The 26,395-nt window shown below is 41.1% G+C and overlaps 2 protein-coding genes across 3 annotated transcripts; one reads left to right on the top strand and one right to left on the bottom strand.

Annotated features, from left to right (window-relative positions):
* Positions 1–1,335: 1,335 nt before the first annotated feature.
* Positions 1,336–4,365, bottom strand: selenom (selenoprotein M). The gene is made up of 5 exons (XM_071482992.1): positions 4,144–4,365; positions 3,324–3,359; positions 3,118–3,152; positions 2,927–3,005; positions 1,336–2,122 (listed from the first exon to the last, which is right to left on the bottom strand). The coding sequence occupies exons 1-5, from the start codon at positions 4,237–4,239 to the stop codon at positions 1,889–1,891; spliced, it is 480 nt and encodes a 159-aa protein (XP_071339093.1). The 5' UTR covers positions 4,240–4,365; the 3' UTR covers positions 1,336–1,888.
* Positions 4,366–6,551: 2,186 nt separating this feature from the next.
* inpp5jb (inositol polyphosphate-5-phosphatase Jb) lies at positions 6,552–25,003 on the top strand. 2 transcript variants are annotated; one of them, XM_071482990.1, is made up of 14 exons: positions 6,552–7,226; positions 11,918–12,438; positions 14,374–14,481; positions 14,753–14,861; positions 18,095–18,211; positions 19,223–19,398; positions 19,641–19,752; positions 20,139–20,248; positions 20,459–20,666; positions 21,100–21,237; positions 21,327–21,410; positions 21,491–21,595; positions 21,772–22,145; positions 22,377–25,003. In XM_071482990.1, the coding sequence occupies exons 2-13, from the start codon at positions 11,930–11,932 to the stop codon at positions 22,114–22,116; spliced, it is 2,121 nt and encodes a 706-aa protein (XP_071339091.1). In that variant the 5' UTR covers positions 6,552–7,226; positions 11,918–11,929; the 3' UTR covers positions 22,117–22,145; positions 22,377–25,003. The 2 variants fall into 2 exon arrangements, with proteins under 2 accessions (XP_071339091.1, XP_071339089.1); XM_071482988.1 differs by having other exon boundaries at positions 21,772–25,003.
* Positions 25,004–26,395: the final 1,392 nt, after the last annotated feature.

Here is a 26,395-nt window from a genome sequence, read left to right as displayed (position 1 = left end):
TCTCATTGCTGTTGATCACTGAAGAAGAAAAACATACCCAGCCCAGTATATGGTGCATTATTTGGTTTTCATTTTGGTACTTTCTCATTTTTATCAATCTCTGGTTGCTTGCGCAATTTCCATTAAGTTATTGTTATTCTTATGTTGACATAATCAGTAAGTTAATGCATGAGCACAGGGATGTTCTTTCTTCGTTGTTCAAATGGATTCAACATTGTTATGCTGTTGTTATGTTGGAGTCCAGCGCTAAGTAATCTCACTTTTCTGAGCTTTACAGTGCTACTGAGAACATGCTTCAGATTGTTTCAACACTTCACCCCTCATGTATTACTGTATCACCATAATATTATTCCAAAGGCAAAAGTGTTTGCAGTTCAACATGTTTCTTATCCAGGTAGAAACACAAGAGGAGTGGGTTGCAGTTTGACATCATGCAGCTGAGTTGTATTATTACTTCATGTTTCTTATTGCTTGTGTATGTACAAAAAAATCATCCCCCAGCATTACTGCCACACCCTGCCAAACACACTCACACACAGCTCTTTTAGAGGGCTCCTTATTTATGCTTGGATGGTTTTTTTTTTGGATATATATCTTTTTTTTTTAAATTTTCTTAGTGTGTACTTTTTTTTGTTTAAAGTAAGTCTTTAAGCTCAAGCTATGACGATGTTTTATGAAACAAATTGGTGTTGCTTTTTGGACAAGTTCATGGGCCTGATGAAAGCCGGCTTTAAACATGAGTAATCATGACTGAACATAACTGCCGATTGTATATTTTACAGCATGAAGCTAAGGAAAATTTTTTGAATGAAGATTTCTATTCTGCTTGTAAAATTAAGGTTCCTTTGAGAAGATGTCAAAAAATGTGGTTACAGAGCTGATTTTGGTGAAACTTATTTCTTCAAGCTCTGTTTTAGTAGATTTAGAGAAATTATTTGATAATTATTCCACTGCTGAGAAACTGAAAAACGAATACCTTCCACCAAGCAGTGACTGCTGTATATAAGAGCTTAAACACGTTATAATTTCATGTTTCTGTGCACCACAGTTAAATGTGAATTAACAATTAAACCAATTTGAGGAAATGGATGCATCTGTGGGGAATTATTGCTCTGAATCATTTCATAAAACACTTGACACTTTCATTTTCCATACCTGAGTATTCCTATCTTGGCTCCAACCCCCCCCCCCGACCCTGTACATATAAACCTACAGATAATGGATGGATGGATGGATTATTCCTATCCTATTGACAATTTAGAGTCTGGAAATTTTACACTTTGGAGTGTAAAAGGACAACAGAACATAAAAATTCAACGCAACGAGAACCAGAGATGAAATTTCTTTTTCAAATATTTTATTTTCTTCTTTACCACCCTTCCACTTGAATCCTCTTGTGTGTATCAGTCCAGCCCACCAGAGCACATAGCATCAACCTCAGGCCAGTCAGACGATTTTCAGCCTGGGGCTTCATTCTGTTTCACAGTAGGTAGGAAGCAATAAGACACACAAGAGAACTCAAGAGAGGTGAAGGCCCTGAAGACAGCTGACACATGATGGACCAAAAGACAAAATATGACAAACACACTTCCAGTCTTTGTGTGGTGAGTAGAAAAGCAATCACAAAGTGGCCTGTTAGGTTTTTAATCACTGCTAAAAGATAAACACAACAGACAGCAAGAACATGTGCAAATTCAGACTGTGGACCTTTAAGAGGTCTTTTGCTGATGCTAAGATTTTGTCCTTCCCCAAGGACTGATCCATGATCTGCATGACCTATTCTGAAATGACAAAAATACTGTCATCAACCGCAATAACCAGCTGGTCGTGGAGCAGCTATGGGGAAGAGTGGTACTGTTATATTCCTACTTTTCTCCCCTCGGACGGGTTATAGGTCAGTGTGCTTGACTTCTGCGTTGGGCTCAGAGGAGGTGTTCTCTGTGGCAAGAGAAGAAGAAGTGGAGGGTTTGTCAGCCGGGTCATCTTTAAATGGGCTGTCTTTGGCAGGAGAGAAGCGAAACTCCTCGGGTACCTCGTCCTCAGCTTGAGCCTTCTTATAGAAACCCAGTTTCCCCAGCAGCTCATTAATCTCAGAGCGGGTCATATCAGACAGAGCAATCCGCTGTGGAGGAAACACACGGGTTAAAAGATAATTCCACTGTAAATGTACTTTTCTGTCATTGTTAATAAAAACATGAGCAACTGCAGTATACATTTCATTCAATATGACATATGTCAGTACACCATGTGACTGAGCTGTTTTATCAACACTGAAATCGACACTTGATGGGTTTAAAATGAAATGATAAGCATTCATTATGAAACAAAACGTTAAAGCTGCACAAAAGATATTTATGTGAAAGGAGTCACTTATGGTGATGAGCCCGCAAAGAATTACCACCTGACTCTACAGTACAGCTAAGGAGCCAGACGTTTCCCTCAGGAACTGGTTTAGACCAAAACAGAGCTGAAATGATAGTGAATATTACAACTCCAAATTAATGCTGGTGTATCTCCATGCCTGCTGGATGGATGCATAGGCAGTTGTTTGTTACCACATTTGCCACCACCTTTTAAAAGGTATATGTGGATAGTTTTCTGGCCAAAAATATGGGTTAAAGCAGCTTTATTCTTTTATTTCACTTTTGGAAAATGATAAAGCAAAAGTTCTTCAAAAATCAGTTTTAAAATGATGCACAGCCCCCATGTGACGAATATGAAAACTCACTGGTTTGATATGACCCTGTCCTAAACAATGATGCATGCCACAGCCCTCTTGCTGTCTAATAGACTCCAATGATTTTCATCTGCATGGGTTAATTTTTCTGCAAAAACTACCATCAAGAGTAGTCATATTTTAATTCTACCTACAGGGGCTTTCGTATATTGCAAAACAAACAATAAATACATGGCAAATGAGACTTACATCCAGCTCCTCAAAATAGTGGTTCAGGAGGACAAGCTCAGGGTCGGCCCCAGGAATGTGCTTCATCACCAGGTTATGGCTGAGGTAGTGATAGTCAAGGAGTGAGAGAAATTGCTGAATTTTTTCCGGCAGTTTATGAACAGACATATTTAAGAGCATGTAATGGTGATTGTACTTGAACGAAAGGATACTAAAGAGGAATATCCTGGACCACAAAGGCTTTGACCTGCAGACAGAGGTGGAGATGGTTTCAGTGACAGATCTGTCAGGGATTACATGAAAAACACGCAATGTTTCTCAGACGGCAAACACTTTTACGCAGTCTGCCTCTGACACTGACTCTCAGTGTGTGTTGTCCATTCTGTTCCTGTTGATTACATAAGAGATGGTAACTTACCTCTCTGAGCCTGTTCAGCTGTCATCCACCACAGGTCTGAAGAGAGACAAAACATGAGATAGAAGAATTTGTAACAAGCAGGTCTCATAATTAGGAAACAATACATCACCAGGATTAAAAAAATATTATTTCATTGATATGTTGTGGCTACTGAAATGTGTTCTTTCTGTATATTTTCCTTTATAGCTGCTCCTTTGCTGCAGTTTTGGGTTATTTTCCTTGTTCAAAAACACCTCAGTAGGTATATTTCATTTTCTTGCACCCTCTGAACAGAGCACAGAATTAAGTTGGCCTCTGGGAAGGATGCCTAACCCATTTTTGCAGAAATGTGAGCCCTAGGTAGGCCTATATAGAAGCAGGTGTGACTAACACAACAATAGCAACAGATAATATGCTTTTCTTCAGTGCTGCTGGCAAGTTGGTGATTGGGTGACACCCTGGGGAAAGACGACATGGTTTCTCACAAAAAGAGGGGTAGAGTTTCAGAAACTTTTGTGCGGGACTCTGCGACCTCTAGTCGTCTTTTCCATCTTTAAATAACCACCAAGCCAATATATGGTAGTTTCTATGGTTATTACATGTGAATTACACTCCACACAGCTAGTGTCATTGGGTGGGTATTATGAGCAGATGGAGAACCCTTCAGTTTACAACACCTCTATCCACACCCCAAGACGAATCACTCACGCATGCGCCCTACACGGAGGTTTGAGAAATAAAGCGCATCCATTCATGCATTTTAACATATCCTATCCATAAACAGCCACTTTGAACATATTTCAGCCTACTTTCATGTATGCATAAAGAAGCCTTAGCGTACCTCCACCCTCGCTTTTGCCAGCCCCTCTAGTTTCTTCAGGTCCACATCGTAGGCCGAAGCGCAGTGGAGTAAACTGGCCAACAGAATCAGCCACATTATTTCCCCTGGATCAGATCGCGGAGCAGGGACTCGATCGCTCTGCTCCAGGACCAGGACCCGCAGATGCCTGTAGGTTACTGAGGTAAGGAGGAAGCGGAGGAGGAGAAGGAGAGATGATGTACAGCTATGTCACGTCCGGACCTCTTGCCACGTCAAATATTTCTCCCAGAGGAGAGAGAGAGGCGTGGAGAGCGCGTTTATTGGATATCTGCGAGATCCCCATCAAGACACAGTTAATCCCATAGATTTGATTCGCAATCTATGGCCAACCCTCGCACATGTTCAAAGGAAAGAGATTATTTAATAAAACCATAAACAAGCCGACATATTGCAGAGCTTTTCTCTTGTTTTGCGCCACTGCAAGTAGAAGGTGGCGGGAGGGCTGTTTTGTATTTAGAAACAATGACCCGACAAAGGAATAAAGATATCACACAAACATTATTGCATAATTACAATTCTCTACACAGTGGAGTATGTGGTCATTTCGTTCCCAGTTTATTCAGACACTTGTTTTCTGGAAGCTCGATACAAAGTGATTCATGTGATGATGAGGAGAAAGGTAAGTCTCCTGTCAAGAAATATTACGTTAAGGGATTTTATCAGTATCAGTAGCATATAGATGCGGGCCTATTCAACATATTTGGCAGAAAACAGGAGGACCTTTAATAAACGTAATGTTTATGTCACTAACCATGTGGCAGTTGTTGACCAGACTGTTTTTTGGGCCTGTATGTGAGTATATTAAAATTCAATTTATATTGTCTTGATGTCAGCACACACAGAGTGGCTGAACACAACTGAATTCCAGTTTCAGCATTTCAGTGACTCAAGAAATGACCAAATAAAGAAATTTTTAAAAAAAAATGGCGCAGTTGTGCCCATTTATATGCGCCTAGGGGTTATTTTCCTAAATTTCCAGATGTTATACCATGAAATAGGACACGAGCCATCTTGGAAGATTTCAAAAGCAGTTAAGCAAACATCAGATCTGAATTTGAGTTGAGTTGAATTGCAAAAGAACAGCAGATGTAGGAACACTGCACAGGCACTGAAGGGATACAATGAGGAGAGCAGCACTGAATAAGGTACCATGACAGCAGGTTATGACACATGAACACTGACCTATATACTGCACAAAACTTGTGTCGTTGTCTGTGTGATTCAGAACAGAGGCAGAGGACAAAAACGCACCACACTGCTTATCCATGCTAGAATAGGTGTACAGGTGTATGTGCATTAAGGATTCATCACATCCTGCAGTATGTTATTTACTTCTCTGCACCACCAGGAGCTTCAGGCAACTGTGTAGTTCACCACATTTACTGTACTACACAGCTTTTACCAACAAGCTTTGGCCTTTGGACACACACACACACACACACACACACACACACACACACACACACACACACATCTGCACTGCAGTTTTTGACTCATTAATTTTATAAAGGCCACAGGCGTTTAAGAGGTCATGGAGACTGATGAGGAACCCTCAGGTGTTGCCACGGCAACATCTTATCCCATGCTTTGGCTCAGTGCAGAGGTGTTTTAGCCTCCCCAGATGTAAAGTGGTGTAAGACTGCAAGCATTAGGTGCTCTACAATTATATGTGCACTAAAATATAATAATATTTTTGATGGATTGGAACAAATGAAGCTGTTGTTTTTCTACTTTTATACAGACTCATCCTAAACTCATCCAGTTTTGTGCACATATCCTGATTTTGTGGTGATGAAATTGTAAAACTGTGACATGTAACTCTGGACAGCTCTGCAAAGAAATAAAGCCCTGCTCAGCTCACATTGTTCCTCTGACCGTCACATCTTTCACATTCATGTTTCTGAAAGCTGCTCTGCACTTATGAAACAGTCCCTGCACAGCTTTATATTGCAGACTCATGACAACCTGAGGTGAATCTAGAGTCTGGAGAGAGGAAAAAAGTGGGGGATGAGAAGAATTCACTTTTCTTTTGGATCGCTTCGCTTCTCTTCATTTTGTGTTTTTTATTTTTTGTTCTATTACTTTCAAATCCATAGCAGGACTGGACCAAATGTCTAACTCGCAGTAGGGTTTTTTTTTTTTCTGGCAAATGATACTGTAAATAGTTATTTTAAAAAACGCAGGTGCTTCTATTTAATTGGAGGGTAAGAGCATTCAGCTCTCACTGCTGCTCTGATTTCTCACTTCGCCAGACCAACCACCAGGCGGCAGTAGTGCTTCGCCATAGATCCACACCACATAGAACGGCCACAGAACACAGTTGAATGGTATTTCGGCTCACACCCAGATAAAAGCTAACAGTCTGGTAACAGTGGACATGTGGGTCGGGTGTACGAGTGTGTAACAGAGTGTATCCCTTCAGCTCGCGAACGGGAGTCGTGTTTGTGGGTGTAATTGCCAAGATATCTCCTTTCTACCTGCTCTGGTTCTGCGAGCTTCACAGTCGGATTCCTGTAATCATCAGACCGACCGTCGTTGGCAGGCAGTGGCTGCTCGTTTACGGAAGCGCTGTCGGTCGTTTTGTTTAGTTTGAAGGGCACGACGGGGGGAGGCACAGGACGCAGGCGTGTGTGTGTGTGTGTGTGTGTGTGTGGGAGCTGCTGCAGCCTGCGTCTTTAAAGACCAGGAGGAGACGCTTGTGTTTCTGAGAGATGTAGCCTGCCTGGCAAATCTATCGCCAGCGTAGCTCTACACCCACCTGCTCCTCCTCTCTGTCATCTCCCGGCTGAGGAAGGAAGGAGGGAAGGAAGGAAGGAAGGAGGGAAGGAAGGAAGGTAGGGAGGACGGGGCTGGGATGCCGATGGTTTCATCTGAGAGGCGACTGGAAAGGAAAGTTCAGTGTTTTTTTAGTTAACGTTTCACGGAGAGGGCGGATCTCGTATCTTCCACCGAGGCTCCGGACTGACCGACCTCTACCTCTGCAGGACCGGTTCACTCAGGATCCGTCAGCTGTGAAAACCCTCAGCGCACTCGAACCACAACAGGTAAAGGTGATCATTAATCCGCTACACGCATGCGTTACGATCAAGCTTGAAACCTACCAGGAGCATTTATAATGTTACTTCTTGAGGACCAGAGGTGGTGACAGCTTAAACACACCTATTATGCAAGAGAGGAAATATTGCTGTTTACTTTTTGTTTCATCCTGAGAGCAGCTGTGAAGACATCCCTGAAAGATGATCCTCATGCCGTGGATGTGTCTACATGAGATGGGATATTGATACAGTGGCCATAGCTGTGTGTTACAGTATTTATTTGTAACGTAAAACCATGATTATTATGAATGAACCTTTTACTTTTCTCACTCAGTGTCAGAAATCATGCTGCTGAACCATAATCATGTAGTCACACATTACACATGTGTATACACGGACTCATATTTTCCTCCCTCATCTCTGACACGCAAACACACACAGGCATGTTCACTCTAGCACCCATATGTCTGAGATCATATCTGATGGCAAAACACTGAATTAAAATGACCTTCATCCTCCTTCTCAGCCAGAATTATTGTCCTCAGAGGCGAAGTGTAATTAGGCCGTGTACTGTGTCTGCTGCTGTCCTCTTTCAGCCGAGACATCAGTCATTTCTGTCACAGTACGTATGCATGTACATCTACTACGGACCAAATACTAGTGCCTGCAACCCTGACAGTGTACAATGTAGAATCTGCATTCTAGTCTCTACATTACATATCAGATATCAAAGGACACATCCTGTCAAAAAGCCTTTTCTTGGTTGTCAGGCATATTTGCATATTCATGTGCGGTCAGAACTAACTCATGCTATAAATTTGTCATCTAGTGTAACATAAACCATGTATCCTTTCCCCTTACAGTACCGTACATCACAGTGCTCAGTAGTATTCAGATTGCAGCCACATTTTCTACTTTCTTATGCAACAGTGTAATGTAATGCAATGTATGCATTGAAAGAGGATTTAGAATTGGGGAGCACTGGATTCAAAAATGATGCATTTAACTTTTAGTCCAATGCACTGATTATGACTCCTCTAACAGGTTTCATCAGTTGTTCCTGGAATAGCTGCTGTTGCAGCTTTTGGCAAGTCTGTGAAATATGGCACGTTTCTTAAGTCTTACCAGTAACCGGGCAGGAAGGGACATGTGAGAGGTTAACTGACTTCTCTGTAAGATTTAGTTTTTTTGTCTGTCTATAGTACACATGCATTAGGCCTATTTCACGTGCCAGTCAAAGCACGTATTATTTTCATGTCCCTAATTGATTTTTGATTTTGATTCCATGGTCAGTGTTCTTCACAGACAGATTATCTTGGACTGAATGAAAATGTTTATCCTAATTACTTGACATTGTGCAATGTATGCATGCCAATTATTGGCAGATGCTGCTTTTGCATCTGATGGTGACTGTCTTCTTTTGCACGGAGCCGTTTAAACAGACTGAGTAAATGTTTCTATTTGGCTGATTTCTATAATTGTTAATTGGCAGGATCTGAAATTGCAACTTACAACATAATTTTGCAGTGCAGACCTTATACTGTAGATTGTCAGCACATGTCTTCAGAGTCGGAGCAAAATCATTTTAACATCCCGCAGCCTTGGATGTGACCTAAACAGAAAGATAAGGCCCTCTGGACACAGGGGAGGGGTACTCAATGGCACCAGGGCCTGGAGCAGCCATTTACAGCGGTGGCAGCAGCTGCCGGTGTCATTTCTGTCTGGGTCATCATTAGTATCCCTGTCACAGGGGCGTATGACCCTGGAGGGCCTGAACACCGACACACAAAATTAAACACTGAAAAGGTGATTAACATTAAAGCCGGAATCGCAGAGTCCAACCACACAGAGCTGAGCATTTAAGATAAAAGATCATTCAGTGTGACCATATAGATAACTTCCTTCTTATCCTTACTCGATGACCTTCATGTTATCCCTAAAGAGGAAAGATGTGAAATGGGACTTCTGACCATCCAAAACGATCTGTGTTGTCAAATAATTCTACCAGAGGAGGCAAGAAGGCTGGCCACAGCCTGTCGTTTGGGTTGCTTTACATCCTCCCTGGCTCTCTCAGCTCTCACCCCCTCAGGAGGGAGCATGTAAACACCATGACACATTTGTTATTATCAAATCATTCCACTCTCTCCTCTGTGAATGTGAACGGAATAAGAAGTGGTTGTCTGTCATGACTATTCTCGGAGATGATAAACATTTGACTCTTGTTCAGATATAAAGAAAATGAACATTTTTTTTGTTTTAGAAAGATTAACTGCACTGTATTTAGATTCTGGTCAGCAAAAAAAATATAGAACAGCGTTTTCCTAAACACAAACAGAGAAGCCTCTGCATGTGCTGCTTCCACCATAATCAGTGTCCATGTCAGCGTCACAAAGTCCTACATACGTACCTCCTCCTTCCCAGCTATTTTTGTGCAGTATCTCATACATGGACTTAACACGCTCTCATTCCCATGATCACATACCATCAGTTTTTCCCTTGTTCCCAAGCACAGAGACAGAACATTACTACTGATTATGATCTATGTCTGGTCATTGGGACTTTGGCTGCTGAGACTGTGGCATGTTGACGTCACTGATAGTGACTGTGAGGTGGTTGGCTGAAGGAAACAATACAGAGCATGTCGCTGGAGGAGCACAAGTGTCACCTCACAGAGCGCAGGGGGAATAAGAGAGGAATGGAAAGAGAAGATTTTAGGTCAGCTTGATGTAAAAGGAAAAAGGTAGGATGGGAAAAACTAAACTGGAGGGCTGAGCAATTTAGTGCCTGTGCAGCGAAGGTGGGTACGATGGAAAAACAGAGTCTGGAGAAGATGTGGAGAGAGGAAGGATTAGAGAAATGGGACGATAAGAGAGAGACAGAGAGAGAGGGTAGGGGGATTAAAGCTTGGAAAAATAGACGGTGCCAGAGGGAAGTGTGAGAGGATCAGTTTAGAGACACTCAGCAAAGAGACACAGTGTTGTCACTGAATGGGCTGTCTCGCACGGCTCTCCTTCTTGCTTCCCTCGGCTCGTTTTGCACCCACCCACTCCCATGTATGCCCAATCGCCCTGACACCCCTACCCCTTCTCCACACTCACTCACACTAAATGCCATACATGGACCATAGGAATGCATTATCTCCAGCCAGGCACCAGGTTATTGGTGGACAGAAAGACCACCATGTTTCTGGGCACATGAGGAGCACAGAGGCAGCTCTCCTCTCTGCACGAAAGAAATGGTCTCCGTCTCTTCAAGGTCATGTGAAAAATTGTGAGAGAGCTCTTGTTGTTTCTCTGTCCCCAACCAGATAACTGTCTCCCCACTGACTAAAATATGTCCCTAATGTACAGGACATAATTTCAGCCATGTAGTAAATATGATGGGTTGATGTCTACCATGATTTTGCTGTGCACAGGGTTAGGGGTCCTCTTACTCAAATAAAAAATATTTTCCTGTCCTCTCTCATGTGTTACACTTCTTACATCTATGTGGCAATTTTTATTTTTATTTTTTCTGAGAAATCTGAGAAATCCTTGCTGTTTTTTTATTTTAGGACTAGTGCACCTAACATCTTTTTCCATTTTTTTCAGAGTCACTTGTTTCATCTTCATGTTGAATATCACTATAATTACTCAGCTATTTATGTATTTTTCATCAATTCATTGACGCAGTTGCCTCTGAGGTAAAATGCTTCATGTATTTTCCATTTAAAAAACAAATTCAGTAGCATCATTGCTATTTCAGTTGTCAGTCAACAATAGAGAAAAGGAAAGTGGACTTTTATCCACACAATAATTGAATGGATTGTTACTTGAATCCGTTGGCTTATATTCCTCTTTTACCCCTGTTTTCCTCCTCTGCTGCTATCAGTGTCTGACTGATCTCTCTGCAGCTTCCTCTCTCTGTGTTGTTGTTTATTCTGCACTATTGACTTTTGCTGTTCTGGACTGTGCAGTGGTTCCTCATGTCAGTGTGTAGCAGGTGCTCTGAGCTGATACGAACTGACTGAGCATCTCCCTGGTTACTGGAGGACTAGCAGGCGGCTTAGGCAGAAGTAGAGGGGATGATAGACTGTGTCCAGGCCTTTGTTTTTTCTCCAAATCTCCCATCTCCTCCAAAAAGTTGGAAGAGGTTAGGACAATATTCCTGCTGTCGGGCAGTTGTTTTTATGTTGTATGTTCTTTCAAATGTCTTCTCCCACTGTATCCTTCTGGTTTCAAGGCCATGAGAAGGCAGGTAATTGAACAGTCATGAGGGAGGGAGCCTGATTGACTCACTCAGCTTTCCTACTGGGTCAATAGGGTCTCATGACAGTCCTGCACTCATCAGCTGAATTGACTTGTCATTTGTGAAAGAGGCTGCTTGTTTTGCTGTCCAGTGATTCAGAGGTAGAAGTCCTCCCTTTGCCTTCTTAGCTTCTTTTCTAATGTATTATTTTTTAATTCATTTTTTTTATTAGTTATAGTTTTATTTGTTATTATTTTTTATTTGATTTATTTATCACATTGTATCATCATTGTATGGCTGCCGCAACTGCTCTTTAAAATCCCTCCATATAATTCTGATGCTACACAAAAATGTTATCATCAGCGTTAGTTTTGTGAGATGTTTTGAATGAGTGTGAGTTCAATTCCTAAAATGGAAACATAATGTGCATCTCGCAAGTGGAAACATTCCAACAATTGTTTTCTTTGTCACAGAAATCTTAAGAAATGGACCAAGATAATCAGAGCCAAAGTCAGACACAAGAAGACAACCCAAATGGAGCAGCAGAAGCTTTAACAACAACTCCAGCTCCAGCATCAACTACAGCGGCTCCAGCCACAGATCCCAATCCCGGCCAGGTTCCAGCTCCTGTCAGGCCTCGACGGCCCCAGAGAAGCGCCAGAGTAGAGGGCTCTGTAGACATCTCCGAACCTAAAGCTGAGCCCAAAGCTCAACCCACTCCAGTGGCTAACCGGGACGAGTGCACTCCTGATGGCACTGCGGCGAGTCGCCCCAAACCCTCTGGCCCTGCAGCAGTCAGACCCTTAGGGGAGCATACTGGGCCCAGCGTTAGGGCTCGTCCTAAAGGTCCAGGACACCAGCCAGTTAGGGCTGCCTCGGTCCCCCACCCACCTTCTAGCAGGCCTGTGCCTCCTCACCTGAACCCTCACACACAGAGAGCCCTCTCTGTAGCAGGCACAGCTGACACTCAGGCCCAGACAGTTGAAGACTTCAGGCAAGTGTCCTGATCTGTGTGTGACATTCATGTCTCAGCATGTCTCCACAGGGTGCCTCATTCCCAGACAGCTAAGAAAGATTAGCCTTAGCACACACAACTTTTATTTATAAACATTGCTGCACTGTATGGCTGCATGATTATTACAAACATGTAGCTAAATCATTCCTATAGACCCTATATTTAGAATTTATTTGCAGTATGCAGACATTATGAAATGGTTTATAACAGATCATAATGTAGCAGATACAAGTGTTATTAATGGATTTGTTAACAACTATAACTCATCCTATGGACACCTATAAGTGGGGTCTGCTATATAAACAAACAATAAATGCCAATATAGTAAAACACAGTTGTAATAATATAAAATATGTCTTCACAGGAGACATGATATATGTTGATAAAGAGTGTACAGGAATAGAAAATTAAAAAGTCCTTACGTTTGTTCACAACTACATTATGGTGTGTATTAAAGTAGTAGTAGCATTAAATGTTTGTATACTGCTTATAAATGATAAATAACTTGAATATAACATATTATTTTTACTCCCTGTTTCTATGGGTGTGTCTCTAATCACATTCTGGTTCAGCAGGGAGTGAATCATTGTACAGTTAACTGAATTTCTGGAAATGAATCCGTGAAGACTGAGTCAGTGACCTTTGACACAATGCTAGGCCAGAATATTGTCTTCTCAGCAATTTACAATCCCAGAGTTAAAAAAAATACAAAAAAGAAAGATTATGAATACAGTTTTTACAGAGCTCTTTTCAAAGGTCTCAGCGCACAGTTGCATGTAGTAAAATCGAAGGATCATTTAGGTCGTTTACTGAACAAGAAAACTTCCACACCTAAATAAGGCTTCTGTCAGTGTAGTAGCTACAGTGCTGCAGTGATGTAGTGAGAGGGGTGTGCTGATGGTTTAGACAAGGGAATGTTTAACGATGACACTGCCTAGTGATCAGCGTGCATAGTGAGCTCACTACTTTTTATAGAAGATTTTTGGAATTTGCTCAGAAGCTGGACCTCGAGTTCACTGGAACAAGTCTGACATTGGGCCAATACAGAAAATGCCTGACTTCCTGGGAAGATCACTCCCTGCTGAATTAGGCCGAGGTTTCAGACACATGTGGGGCACTTGATGGCCCAGAAATGTCCTATATGCTGTATCCTGTGCCGTTACCTCAGTTTGGGCAGTAAAAGAAGAAGAGCTGCCTGTTCATTCATATGTGTAATTTGGGAAAATGTTCAGCAATTTTTTTCTGTTAATACAAATGATGCATTAAATGTGGGTTCTTAAACATGTGTGACATGTACAGTAGACAAGTTGGGACAACTATTGCCTAAACTGCTTGTCCTATTCAGGATTGTGGGTGGCTGTACAATTTAGACATCTTCATGTTCACATTTATGTGGATTATTTAGATTTTCTAATTGACAGATGCTTAAATTTACCAAACTTCTCCTTGAACTGCCCTAGAATTGGCACATTGCTAATGACTGAGCTTCCAGGCTACAATGCCTTATCCAACCTTTGGGTTCGATCATTACTGTTGGAAAGCTGCCCTACTTTTTGGTGTTAATTTGCCTAATGGCAACAGTGGATGCTGGAAATCAACAATCAGTTTGTAATCAGTTTTGTAATGTTATGTAATATTAATATTTATTTAGCAATTTTACACAAATTTATGCAAGAACAATATAATAATTCTGCTTTGTGTAATCAATGTGTAGATTTGTCAAGGAGACCACTCGAGCTCACAGTCAAGACCTCACATTATATGATGTACGTCACTGTTACCAGGAGAGTTATGATACATTGTGTTATATACAATACAGTATATACAATAATACAAGCGCTCTGCTGTCTGGCTCAGAGTCGGTGTAGGAGATAAGTGTTTATAAGAGATATTACATAACACCTTTTTCAACAGGGTGCACATCATCACTTGGAACGTGGGTTCGGCCACGCCACCTGATGACATCACCTCCTTGCTGGGGCTGAATGTGGGTGATGGAAACACAGACATGTACATTATCGGGTGAGTGTTTTGTGGTGCGGTAGTCATCCAGTTTCTTCCACATAAAAGCTGAAGGGTCCATTTATGTTCGCTTGTCCCACATCGACGCCTCAGACAATGTCACTAATGAGCAGTCAGGCCCAGATTTGAATGTCTCTCTCTCTCCCTATGGCATCAGTTCCCTTCCATTTATTAATCCACCATTACATTACAAGCTTGCTCTCATCAGCCCCTCTTACATCTCAGTCTGCTGTTGACCCCTGTGCCTTGTTGTGTGTCATTTTTCTTCAAGGCTGCAGGAAGTGAACTCCATGATTAACAAAAGGCTGAAAGATGTCCTCTTCACAGACCAGTGGAGCGAGGTCTGCATGGAGAGACTCAGCCCCTTTGGTTATGTGCTGGTCAGTAATGGCTTTTATTATAAACACATATGCACACTCTCACTGTAAAAATGCTCAACAGCTTAGACTCATATGCATTACTGATGAGCTTTCTGGTTCCTGCTGCTGTTTCGGCTCATTTTGTTCCCTGAGCAACGGATGGGGTGATAATTTATAACAGGCGTATAATGTCAGCGTATCTGCTATCTTCTGCTGTCTGCCAAGTTCATAATGCAAAGTCACTGTCACTTGGTCTCCCTCTGTGTCTTTATGCCTGCATACCTACCCCTTATTTCTCTATCTTTCTATTTCATAATGCCTACACAGTGTGGAAAGGTAGTATACTAAGAAATCCACTGGGTTCCATGCAATGCACATATTGAATGGGTTGTGGAGTACTTCCCAATCTATATCCTACACTATACAGAATATCAAATATGATACATTAGTTTCTAAAGACCTGTATGGTGTGTTTGTATTTCCCATATTTTATGTTTGTAAGGGTGCGTAACTGGTTGGTGTTTGTCTGGCTGCGTCTGAAACGATGCTTGGCTCTGTTGGCATGGTGAGCCAGAGAGCGAGAATCAGCTGTCGAGCTGAGAGAACTAGACAAATGTCTCCCAGGGTGCTGTTTTATTTTTGGATCATGTTGTTGTCAGTGTTGATGGGCCTTTGACAGTGAGACTGATGCTGTCCTCCAGCTACCTCACGGTCCGCTACATTAGTTGAAACCTTGTTATGCCTCCGCACCAAAGACAGCATTATGTTTTCTGGTTGTCCATCCGTTCATCCCATTCTTGTGAATGCAATATCTCAGTAACGCCTTGAGCGACTGTCTTAAAATTTGGTACAAACATTCACTTGATCTCAAGGATGTAGTGAATCGATTTTGGTGGTCAAAGGTCAAAGGTCAAGGTCAATGTGACCTCACAAACACATTTCTGGCCTCTTGAATGTCATATCTCAACGTTGCCAAGGTCATGGTGACGTCATGTTCTTGTGAATGCGATATATCAGGAATGCTCAAGGGAATTTCATTACATCTGGCACAAAGATTCACTTGGACTCCAGGATGAGCTGATTAGAATTAAGTGGTCAATTGTCAAGGTCACTGTGACCTCACAAAACACTTTTTTGGCCATGACACAAATTTATGCGCTAATTATGCCACAGTGTAACGCAAATTTCTGATAGGATATAGGAAGTGTGACACTGTAACATCATAATGTTCTGCAAAAACACATCTTGCCATTATTCAATGTTGTAACTCAGGAAGGGCAGTGACCACATTTCCTGCAACTTGGCTGGTTGGCGAAGGCATACAACCGCAAGGCGGTAATTCTAGTTAAAATAATCTTGATGTGACCTTTTTGTGTGCTTCATATGCATAATACTGTGAGCAGGTTGGGGAATGTGTTCGTTGGAGTTGTGTCAAACTCTTAAGTAGAAGGAGATACGTGGTGGTGTCGGTCGTCATGACTGACACATAGTAAAACAACACCCTATCTCTTCTTTCCTCTCTGAGATACTCTGCTCACCCAGACTCATTGTCAGGTACTTAAACTGCTGCAAGCACAAGAAAAAGCTTTTTCAAATAAGTCCTGCACTGCAAGAACACATAGCCAACAAGACACTTTTTTTCTGGCCATTCACCAAACAGTTGCTGATTGTCACCATTATTTCTGTTTGAGTAAGCTACAGTTTAGCTGTGTAAATTAGCAAAGGCAGTTTTTTTCTGGCCCTAATCTCTAATTGGAACATTTCACACTCTACTGAATTCATTGTAGTACAACTGTTTTTTTGACCTTTTCTCAACAATTTTTTGACTGATTTATTACACTGTGAAGCAGCTAAACATGCATTTAAAATATTGCTAAGCTGTAAAATTTAATAGTTTTATAACATGATTAATGTTTAGTTTAGGTCATATCATATCAGGGTAATGTATCACCAGAATCACAGTATTTAATTTGAGACAAACTTTTTAAGTACGTATGTCAATAAATGACATTACATTCCTTCAGAAATCCAGCAAATGACATCTAGTACTGAGTACATACTGAGTAATGAAAAGGTGAAGATCACATCACACTTGTTACTCACAACTCATTCCTTCAGTTGTGTGTGCTACAAGGTCAAACATACATCGCTGCACACATGCACTCTCTCCATCTCTCACACACACTAACACACACAGACACACATTCACACTTGTCTTGTGCTTAAATGTCTTCTCTGTTCTAGCCTAAAATACAGCTAGGCAGCCTTCAGGAGCTCTTCCAGTGTTCACTGATGTTGATAAGAAATGCTTTTCAACCACAGTACGCACAGGCAAAGGTACATTCTCTCAGACCTTACACAAGTGTACACGCAGAGACACACACATTGTCTATGTCCGCACACGTACCACAAATAAAGTCAGTCCACTTCACGGTTCAGTAGAAACTATTACGCAACAAAGTCGTTCAAATACCCTGTTAGTATACAAGCGGGAGGGTCTTATGTCACGTGGAGATGTGTGCCTACATTACTGGCCTCAGGGCATTTCAGGCAGGGTGTGATTGTGCTTCTTCGGCCTGTGGCTGGGGGTTGGGATGTGTGGACAACTGGAGAGAGGGAGGGAAGGGAGAGGGAGGAGTGAGCATAAATATCTGGTGAGGGGCTTGACATAGCATGCAAATACCTTGTCTTTCTCCACTTAACAAATACATGTCATATTCCTGCCTCTCTTGTGCGTTACAAAAATATCTTCACAGTTTTTTTCATATCAGTGGCACACAGTTGTCAAAATCCACATAGCTTGTAGCATAACAAGAAGCATGATGGTTGGGGGGGCTTGAAAGAAAGGCAAGGTCCGAGTGTGTATGTCACATTTCCTCTACAAAGTGGTTTGTTTTCCGCTTTGAGGGTAGACCACAAGCTGTGGCCTCTTTAATGTGCAGAGCTTCATGTTAAGTAGTGGTGGAGTTGGGCCACAGGGCAAAATGAAAATGTTAGGGGGTAGAAAGCCAACAAGTGCAAAGGGAGGGTAAAGTGAAGCAGAGCAGCAGAAATGAACTCACTGCAAAGCTGGACTCGACTGAAAGAATTTGTTTATTGAAATTTTAGTGCCAGAGCTGTTGTCTTTTCAGAATTATGTAAAATGCCTCCTCATAACTCTCACTGTGGACCTATTCATGTTATCCTATCTTGTTCTTTATTATCTCTCTGTCTCTGTCCTCTTGTCTGTTTCTCCTCACCTGTGTGTCCCTCAGGTGACCTCTCAGCGGATGCAAGGATTGTTGCTGTTGGTCTTTGCCAAGTACTTCCATCTGCCCTTTCTCCGCGGAGTCCAGACTGAGACTACCCGGACTGGCCTGGGGGGTTACTGGGTGAGACGGCTACTGACACCATTCTGTGATGGAAACTTCACTCTGCAGCTTAGCTGTACATCTCTGAGTGACTAGGCTACATTACACCCTGATACAGATCTGAGAGATGCAAATTTTCTGCTACAGTTTCGACATGCCAGTGATGCTTGGTTTGTAAATAGTGCAGCTTGTCTGATGAGGATGTTGTCGGTGTTACATGTACTGAGCATACTGTATGTCGGTAAGCTAATGCAAATGACCTAACATATACATGAAAGACTGGAGCAACTGCTGACCATATTATCAACTCCAGTTATTCAAATGTCATCCATGCAGTTTTATGAGAAAGAGATAGATGTTGGTATCTCACAGCCAGCGGTTATTCATGCTTGGAAAGTCAAGCATAACAAAAATGAACCAGGGGCAAACTGCAGACTGGAGGGATTATCATATTCGGTTATTTTTCATCTGTTCTAACTGGCTAGAAAATTATATATAGTATATATATAGTGTGTGTGTGTGTATATGTATATATATATATATATATATATATACATACATATATATATATATATATATATATATATATACATACATACATACACACACACACGGTATACATAGGGTCTACAGGAATTTTGTTTACAAGCACCAGTTCTCTTTGAATTATACAATAAAGCATCTTTTGTGCTTTAGTGGGTCAGAGCAGTTGGGAGAGGAGTGGAAAAAAATCCACAGACTCATCCTGTCCCCCCACTGTGCACTTCACTGCAAGCATTAAATATTCACAATGGTGCTTAATGAGTAAACTTCCTGTCTCTCTGTGGCAGAGACACTCAAGCCACTCAATACAGGGAAAACTGACACACTTATCACTGTCTTTAGGCACTTGTCCATCGCTGACTATATTTTATTCATTCATTCTTTATTTCATCCAATTTTGCTTTGAGGAAAATGTCAGAGAGACTCCAACAAATGCATTTTCCCCTCATCTCAGCAGTGTGTGCCTTCCTTTCTTTTATAATATTACAGGGGAATAAAGGCGGAGTGAGTGCCCGCATGTCAGTGTTCGGTCACACCATCTGCTTCCTGAACTGCCACCTGCCGGCTCACATGGAAAACTCGGAGCAGCGCATGGAGGACTTTGAGAGCATCCTGCAGCAGCAGCAGTTTGAGGGCCAGGCTGCCACTGGGGTTCTTGATCATGAGTAAGTCAGCACTCACACACACACACACACTGACACACATAATTAATCTGCTGAATAAGCAGTAAAAAAAATCTGATGGAACCTTTCCAGTTTGATAAAACTGTGACAAACAGTCCCAGACTTCTTTTCTCCATATTCATGGTTTCTCCGGGAATTGCTGTCACAATCTGCACTGAATAACTACTCATGTACTTGCACTTGTTTAAATTGATGAATTTATGAAATTGCTCTTTTTTGTACAGTGTGGTGTTCTGGTTTGGGGATCTCAATTTCCGCATTGATGATCTGGATATGCAAGTGGTGAAATCAGCCATTGATAACAACAAGTTTCCAATGCTGTGGGAAAAAGATCAGGTAAAAGTAATGGTTGTCTAATATATGTAAAAGAAGAAGACTGTGAAAATGAGTTTAACATCACTCGTCCCTTACACCATCTGAATTTATAGCAGCCGACTGGGTTGATTTTTGATGTTTAATATTTTAGAGAGCAATAGTTGGTCTATACACAGAATTGTCACCCAGACTTGTTTTCTAAAAAGCTGCTCACTCTTAAATCTTTACTTTACATCAGAATGACTAAATGACTTAAAAAGTCAGGAAGTATATGATAAAATGTCTTCTCTCACCTGGTGGACAGTGTACTGTGTAGGTGCATGCACTAGAGGGCATAAGAGAAACCTTCTTGTAAGAGCTGTAAGAAATCTTCAGTGAGTCATGTCTGTTAATTGTCAATCTTACAGCTGAACATGGCCAAAGACAGTGAGACAGTGTTGGAGGGATTCCAAGAGGGACCGCTGAAATTTGCTCCTACCTACAAGTTTGATGTTGGAACAAATACATACGACACAAGGTTGGTGTCGCCAGGGGTGCTGTTATAAATTCTAAGCCTCTGACCAAATATCTCAGTGCCTTGCTCAGTAAACTTAACTCTCCTCTCTGAAAGGTCCTCACTTGCCTGGAGACGCACTTTCTTTTTTTCCTATGTTGTGTTTTTAAATGAAATGGTACTGAGGGAAGGTCTTTCTCTTGATCCATCACTATCTTTCTGTCAACATCTTAGTGGAAAGAAGCGTAAACCAGCTTGGACTGATCGGATTCTGTGGCGCCTGAGAGCCACTGCACCTGCCGGCGCTGCACTCAGTGCAGGGAAGCGTGGCTCTATTTCAGGGTTGACCAGCGGGGCCAAAGTGACGCAGCACTGCTACCGAAGTCACATGGAGTATACCGTCAGCGACCACAAACCAGTCTCCTCCATCTTTACACTGCAGGTGAGACATACCAGGGTACAATGTTAAGATGCCTTTGACCTATCAATTGCAACCCCGTTTCCAAAAAAGTTGGGACTCTGTGTAAAATGTAAGTACAAACAGAATGCGATGATTTGCAAATCATGTAAACCCATATCTAACTGAAAATAGAACAAAGACAACATATCAAATGTTGAAATGCTGAGATTTTATTGTTTTATGAAAAATATAGGGTCAGTTTGAATTTGATGATATTATTAGGGCTTGATAGTGGTTCTAATGTGATAATATAATACTTTCTGTACCAAAGTTTCTGTACCAAATACCAAACAATATCTAAATAATGTCTAAAGAGCTGTACAAGAACTTTGCCAATATAAACTTAGCAAAGTTATGATTTAGATCAGGAAATATCTAAAGAATACAATATGGCCATGCATTTGGTTCTTTGAAGTTCCCGTACAAGGTGGATATTCCCCTGGTCACACTCATAGTGGAGGATGAGTGGAACAGCATTGCCGATGCTACAGCAAAATTCAAACTGGCGCCCAACTACTCACGCAGCTCCTGGGACTGGATCGCACTGTACAAGGTAACCTCTACTGTCATAACTAATAATTCTGTGCATTACAAATATTAATCAAGTAGTTAGATTTTGTGATTTTGCTGCTGCCTTCATAGGTGGGTTTCAAACACCACAAGGACTATGTGGGATATGTGTGGGCCAAGCAAGAGGAAGCTGACTTTCACCGACAGGAACATGAGGTAATCTGGATGCGTGCTGAGTTCTCTTCAGAGAACATTTCCTTTCACATTTAATAAATGTCTGACTAACTGTTTTCCAGGTAACATTTACTGAGGAGGAATTGCCCAAAGGCTCAGGGGACTTTATCTTGGGTTACTATAGCAACAACATGAGCACCCTTGTGGGTGTAACAGAGCCATTTCAGGTAATCATAACTCTGGTACTGCTTTCTTGAGGTTAAAGCAATCAAATGCATCGTCTCTCAGAGGGTGACAGTACATCATTTATCACTTTTTTCATTCCCACCACATCCCTGACATTTGTGCTGCTCTTTCTCCATATTTTATCCCCTCCTTCCTACTCTTTATTGTCTATCTTCAGATCCAGCTTCCCACTTCAGGCCTTGACATCAGTTCTTCCGACAGCTCTGACTTTAGCTCAGAAGATGACAGCACTGTTGTCCTCATGAAGACGAGGTCCCGCAGTCCCAGTCCACGTAAGGGCAAACATTGCAAGCATCGCAGCGGCAGCCACACCCACAGTCGCAGCCGCTCTGGCAGTCCTGCACAGGCCAAAGTGAAAGGGCTCAAAGTCGCTGATGGTTTCCCATCCAGCACCTCAACAGCAGTTGAGAGTGAGTCCACAGGACGCCCAGCAGAGGGCAGCAGCAGCCCGGCGACTGCTCCTGGAGAGAAAGACAAAAACACAGAGGATTCAGGAGTGTGATGCAACACCAAGTCCTGCTGTTGTCACAGGTCACATCAGCCAACTGTTGTGTCTTTTATTTGATACATTCGCTACACTGTATGTTTTCTGTAATTAAAATGTACAGTTTCTGATGCCATCCTTTTCAGGAACAGCTGTCTGGCTTGCCCAGGAGGCTCACTTTGCCTTGAGTTGTTTTATTAAGCTTTGCACATTGTATATTTTTAATTTGTAACCCTTTCACTCTGTCCTGTGTTTCTTCTATCTTTGTCCGTTCTCAGGTGTGGACAGTACAGGGAGCTGTCACCTTGCATTAGGAAATACTCAAGGATTTATGGTCACGCAGAGTCAAAGAGTGGTTACTTAATACTTTTTACAGAGCATCTTCCCAACGTAGAGAGCAGTCATGTCAGCAGACTGCATACAAGCGAAAGAAAATGCTTTTGAGAAACAAAGTATGACATACTTGACATTGCTCACATACCACTCAGTTTGCTTTAGTTGTGGAACGTGTCTTTTATGAAACAAATCGCTCAGACCAAAAGCACCATAGAGACATGGTGAAAAATGATTTTTATTCCAAAACATCCTATGAAAGCATCACCATTTCTGTCAACAATCATTCACATCATTAGTTTCTGTAAATCTACAAATGGACATAACCATGCAGTTTGAATCTGTGGTATGGCTCTGCTCTTGTACATATGCTTTGGAAATTCAGCATGATATAACATGCAAGGAACATTTCAAATGATCCACCAATGGGAATTAAGTCCCTCTGAGGTGTATAACAACAGAGCAGAGCCAGCGTAGGTGGAGACTGGGGTTCAGGATGGTAGCAGCACGGCACATGTCAGTGTAGAGGGTGAATGTGAGCGTAAAGGCCTTTAAATAGACCGCCAAATCAGTGCAGCGGGATGTGATGGGCGTGGGAGGTTCACTGTAAGCTGACACAGCATAGCTGTCTCGCTGGAACCAGTTGATTAATTGTTGGCCACTAACTCTGCAGTGCCAACTACAGTGGTAACTACAGCAATATCTCACCCAATGTGTATTGCTTTTACTCACATTCCTTTTATGAGTTAATGGGCCTTATGTAACACTCACATCAGCAAAGAGGCTAAGTTACTTTTTAAACAAATTTACCCAGAACACAGAAACCACACACTTGCTTTGACTTTTCTTGCATGATGTTTTCAACATGGAAGCAACAATCTGGATATCTCCACCAAAATGTGAGCAGGGACTCTACTATGTAGAGCTGCTACAGGGCTTTGTATTATACTGATTATACTGTAAGTAGTATGATACAAAGCTGACAAGTTCCCCTACTGTGAAATACCATAATACTAATGTGATATTTCAAATACATGAAATGGTCCTAACCATTTACTTTTTAAAAAAAATAATTTTGACTTTTCTGTTCACTGTTTGTGTTTTTGTTCTCTACTGCTCAGATCCTCCCTTACAGATCCTGGTGATTAGCTGACAGTGACAATGGTCACAATAGTTGTGTTGCATTGTTGCCGTGTGACCTCTGATGCACCATCTTAGACACTTATACAGTGTATACTGTTGTGGCTGTAACCTCAGTGTGTATGTCTGTAATCAGTTTCTGTGTGTATGTGCTTTTATGGAATTGTGTGTTTTGGATGGTGGAAGTGTGTGTGTGTGTGTGTGTGTGTGTGTGTGTGTGTGTGTGTGTGTGTGTGTGTGTGTGTGTGTGTGTGTGTGTGTTTTTGTGTGTGTGTGTGTGGGGCTAGCTGTGGCAGTGAATGGGGTGGGACTGTGTTTGCATGGTTTGCTGCTGGACATACTGTACATTCCGGTACTGTGATTTTTGTGCTGTAAAGTGCTGTTTTTGACTCCTCTTTGTTATAATTGTGACTGTGAAAATTGTTAGACAAACATGGTAGGATGGACAGAATAAAAATTTAACTTCAATGTAAATGTTAGGTGAAGAAAATGCAGGATAGTTATGCTTGCATAGATCTGAAATTGTTTGAATAATTTCATGGTGCATTCATGTATTTTCTTAATTTTTAAATGGAAAATCTACTGGACCTTTGTTTAGAATAACATGTTTAAAAAAGATTAAGATTGTATGAACCTTGTCCTGCATTAGGTAATTTAGATAAGTATGATCAGTGCTGCAGTCCTGACCAGTGATTATCTATTGTGACATGTTTATGAAAAAAAACAAAAAAACAGAATGTTATTGTTTTGTAATTATGTGGCTAAAATAGAGGAATATATATGTAAAGGAAAAATATGAAATATGGTAGAAAATATAACATAGGAGACAATCTATGCCATAAAGATTATTTTACTTAAATTATGTATTTATTTTCTTATTTAACAGTTAAATGAGCCTGAATTCTGCTGGCCAGTGAGGGAGCATTATTTCAATGGAAATGTCAAAATGATATTACAAAATATTGATAATTTTTTTTTTTTTTTTGTATTTGGAACCACAGCGAGAGAAAGTCTGATTTCTCCAGTTTCCAGTTTAGTAAATTCAGTATTGCTTTTAACGTCTGAAGTGTAGATTGTTAGATAGTCTACAGGTGTTTGTATAACTGTGAATGAAATCAGCATAAAATACAGCAAGCGAGATGTGAGATCTTGATTGTGGCATATGAAGATGGTTTATCGCCTTGAAATCATCTGATCAGCGAGGTGAGAAGATTTTTTTAAGGGTTGCTTGCTTTGTTCTCCTCCCCCAAAACTAGTGCAACAAACAAAGAATACACTCCCCTTCAAAGTGTCTGCGTGTTTCTTGTGTCTCTTCATACATATTGTCATTGATTGAGAAAATGTTTAATTACAATATAATGTATTTTTTTCATGGTACTGGTCTGGTTAATAGTGTTAAGTGAAAAACAAAACTATAAAGCGTTAAAGTGTGTGTTTGTGTGTTTGTGTGTGTGTGATAGGGAGAATAAAAGATAAAGTAACAAACAGTGATTGAGCATATAACATGGGGGTGCAAGTCAATAAAGGTGATGGCCTGAGCTAGAAAAGGAATTCCCCGTGAGAGCGCTTCCAAGTCTGTTCAAATGTTTGCACAAATAAATGCAGTTGACATTTTCCTCAGCCTGTCTCTGGGATAATCAGTGTCATAACAGTACTATATATTATCTTAATACAAACTCCTTTTGATGATTACCACTATTAGAAGTGCCCTCCAGTCTATCACTTATCTTGGGGTAAAACAGTGAGCTTCTTGTGGTTTACTATTGTTTTCAGTTAAAGTCGATTGCTATTTTTGGACTTTCTGAATAAATGTAGGCCACAAACACAAAAACACATCCTGTAGAAGGCAACAGCAGGTGCATCTTGCATCATGCTTTTGCCCTCTGAAAAGAAAGTGTCCACCACGCAAATTCATGCTGACTGTACCATTCTGATGCAACACTGGTCAGGGATTGAGCTGCTTGGTTTACTGACACTAAACATCATAAGTCCAAGTAATAATAAAAACTGGTAAATTAATTGACTAAAATGACATTACAAATGGGTCACCGCCACAAGATAAATTACAGTATGTGTGTGTGTGTGTGTGTGTGCCGAAGGCAGTCTTTGATTTTTGACTTTTTAGGTATAATCAGTGGTTATCTGTGTTTGTGTGTGTGTGTGTGTGTGTGTGTGTGAGGAGGATATCAAATTATCCATTAGCCATTGTTAGTTATCTAACCTTCACAGTGACTGAGTATTAGCTCGGTAAACATGTTATATCTCCTCACTATAGGTCAGACTAGTCCGGTCTCTGTGCTTCCTGATGTAACTCTGGGCTTTGATTGAAACATCACTGTGTCTGTAGTCTGCTCCATGCCTTCGTAAATGCTAAGTCACCATGACAAGCCATATTTAGAGATATGTTGACAATGGAATGATTAGTAATCGCTGGATATCAGATATTCACTCTGACAAGCAGAAAAAAAAAAAAAAAAAAAAATATATATATATATATATATATATATATATATATATATATATATATATATATATATTTATAGATATGGGCATTCTTGGTTGAGCCACAAACTTTGTAACCACAAAGTTTCAACATCTACATAAGAAATTGCAAAGTGAATAGTCTTCTGAAAGTGAAACTATAGAAATTGTGTCAGACATACTCTTCTTACCTTCAAACATTTTGTCTCCTAAAATAAATAAAATGGTCCTGATTTGGACACCAGCCCTTGTAGAGACATTGATTAAACCCACTCTGCATCCTACAAAGGTACAACATGTTCACAATCAAAGCTTCTGATTACATTACACAACAGGGCCTGAA

This window comes from Trachinotus anak, unplaced genomic scaffold (genome assembly GCF_046630095.1).
Source record: "Trachinotus anak isolate AG129_WGS33_773 ecotype Australia unplaced genomic scaffold, CSIRO_AGI_Tana_v1 ptg000008l, whole genome shotgun sequence".
Taxonomy (NCBI): domain Eukaryota; kingdom Metazoa; phylum Chordata; class Actinopteri; order Carangiformes; family Carangidae; genus Trachinotus; species Trachinotus anak.
This window is presented reverse-complemented; position numbering and strand designations above follow the sequence as displayed.

Excerpts from the sequence above, each read along its gene's own strand:
- inpp5jb (XM_071482990.1), top strand. The coding sequence starts at position 11,930 with ATGGACCAAGATAATCAGAGCCAAAGTCAGACACAAGAAGACAACCCA. Across the intron at positions 14,862-18,094 it reads GCCCCTTTGGTTATGTGCTG|GTGACCTCTCAGCGGATGCA; the intron begins GTCAGTAATGGC and ends TGTGTCCCTCAG. Across the intron at positions 18,212-19,222 it reads CTGGCCTGGGGGGTTACTGG|GGGAATAAAGGCGGAGTGAG; the intron begins GTGAGACGGCTA and ends ATAATATTACAG.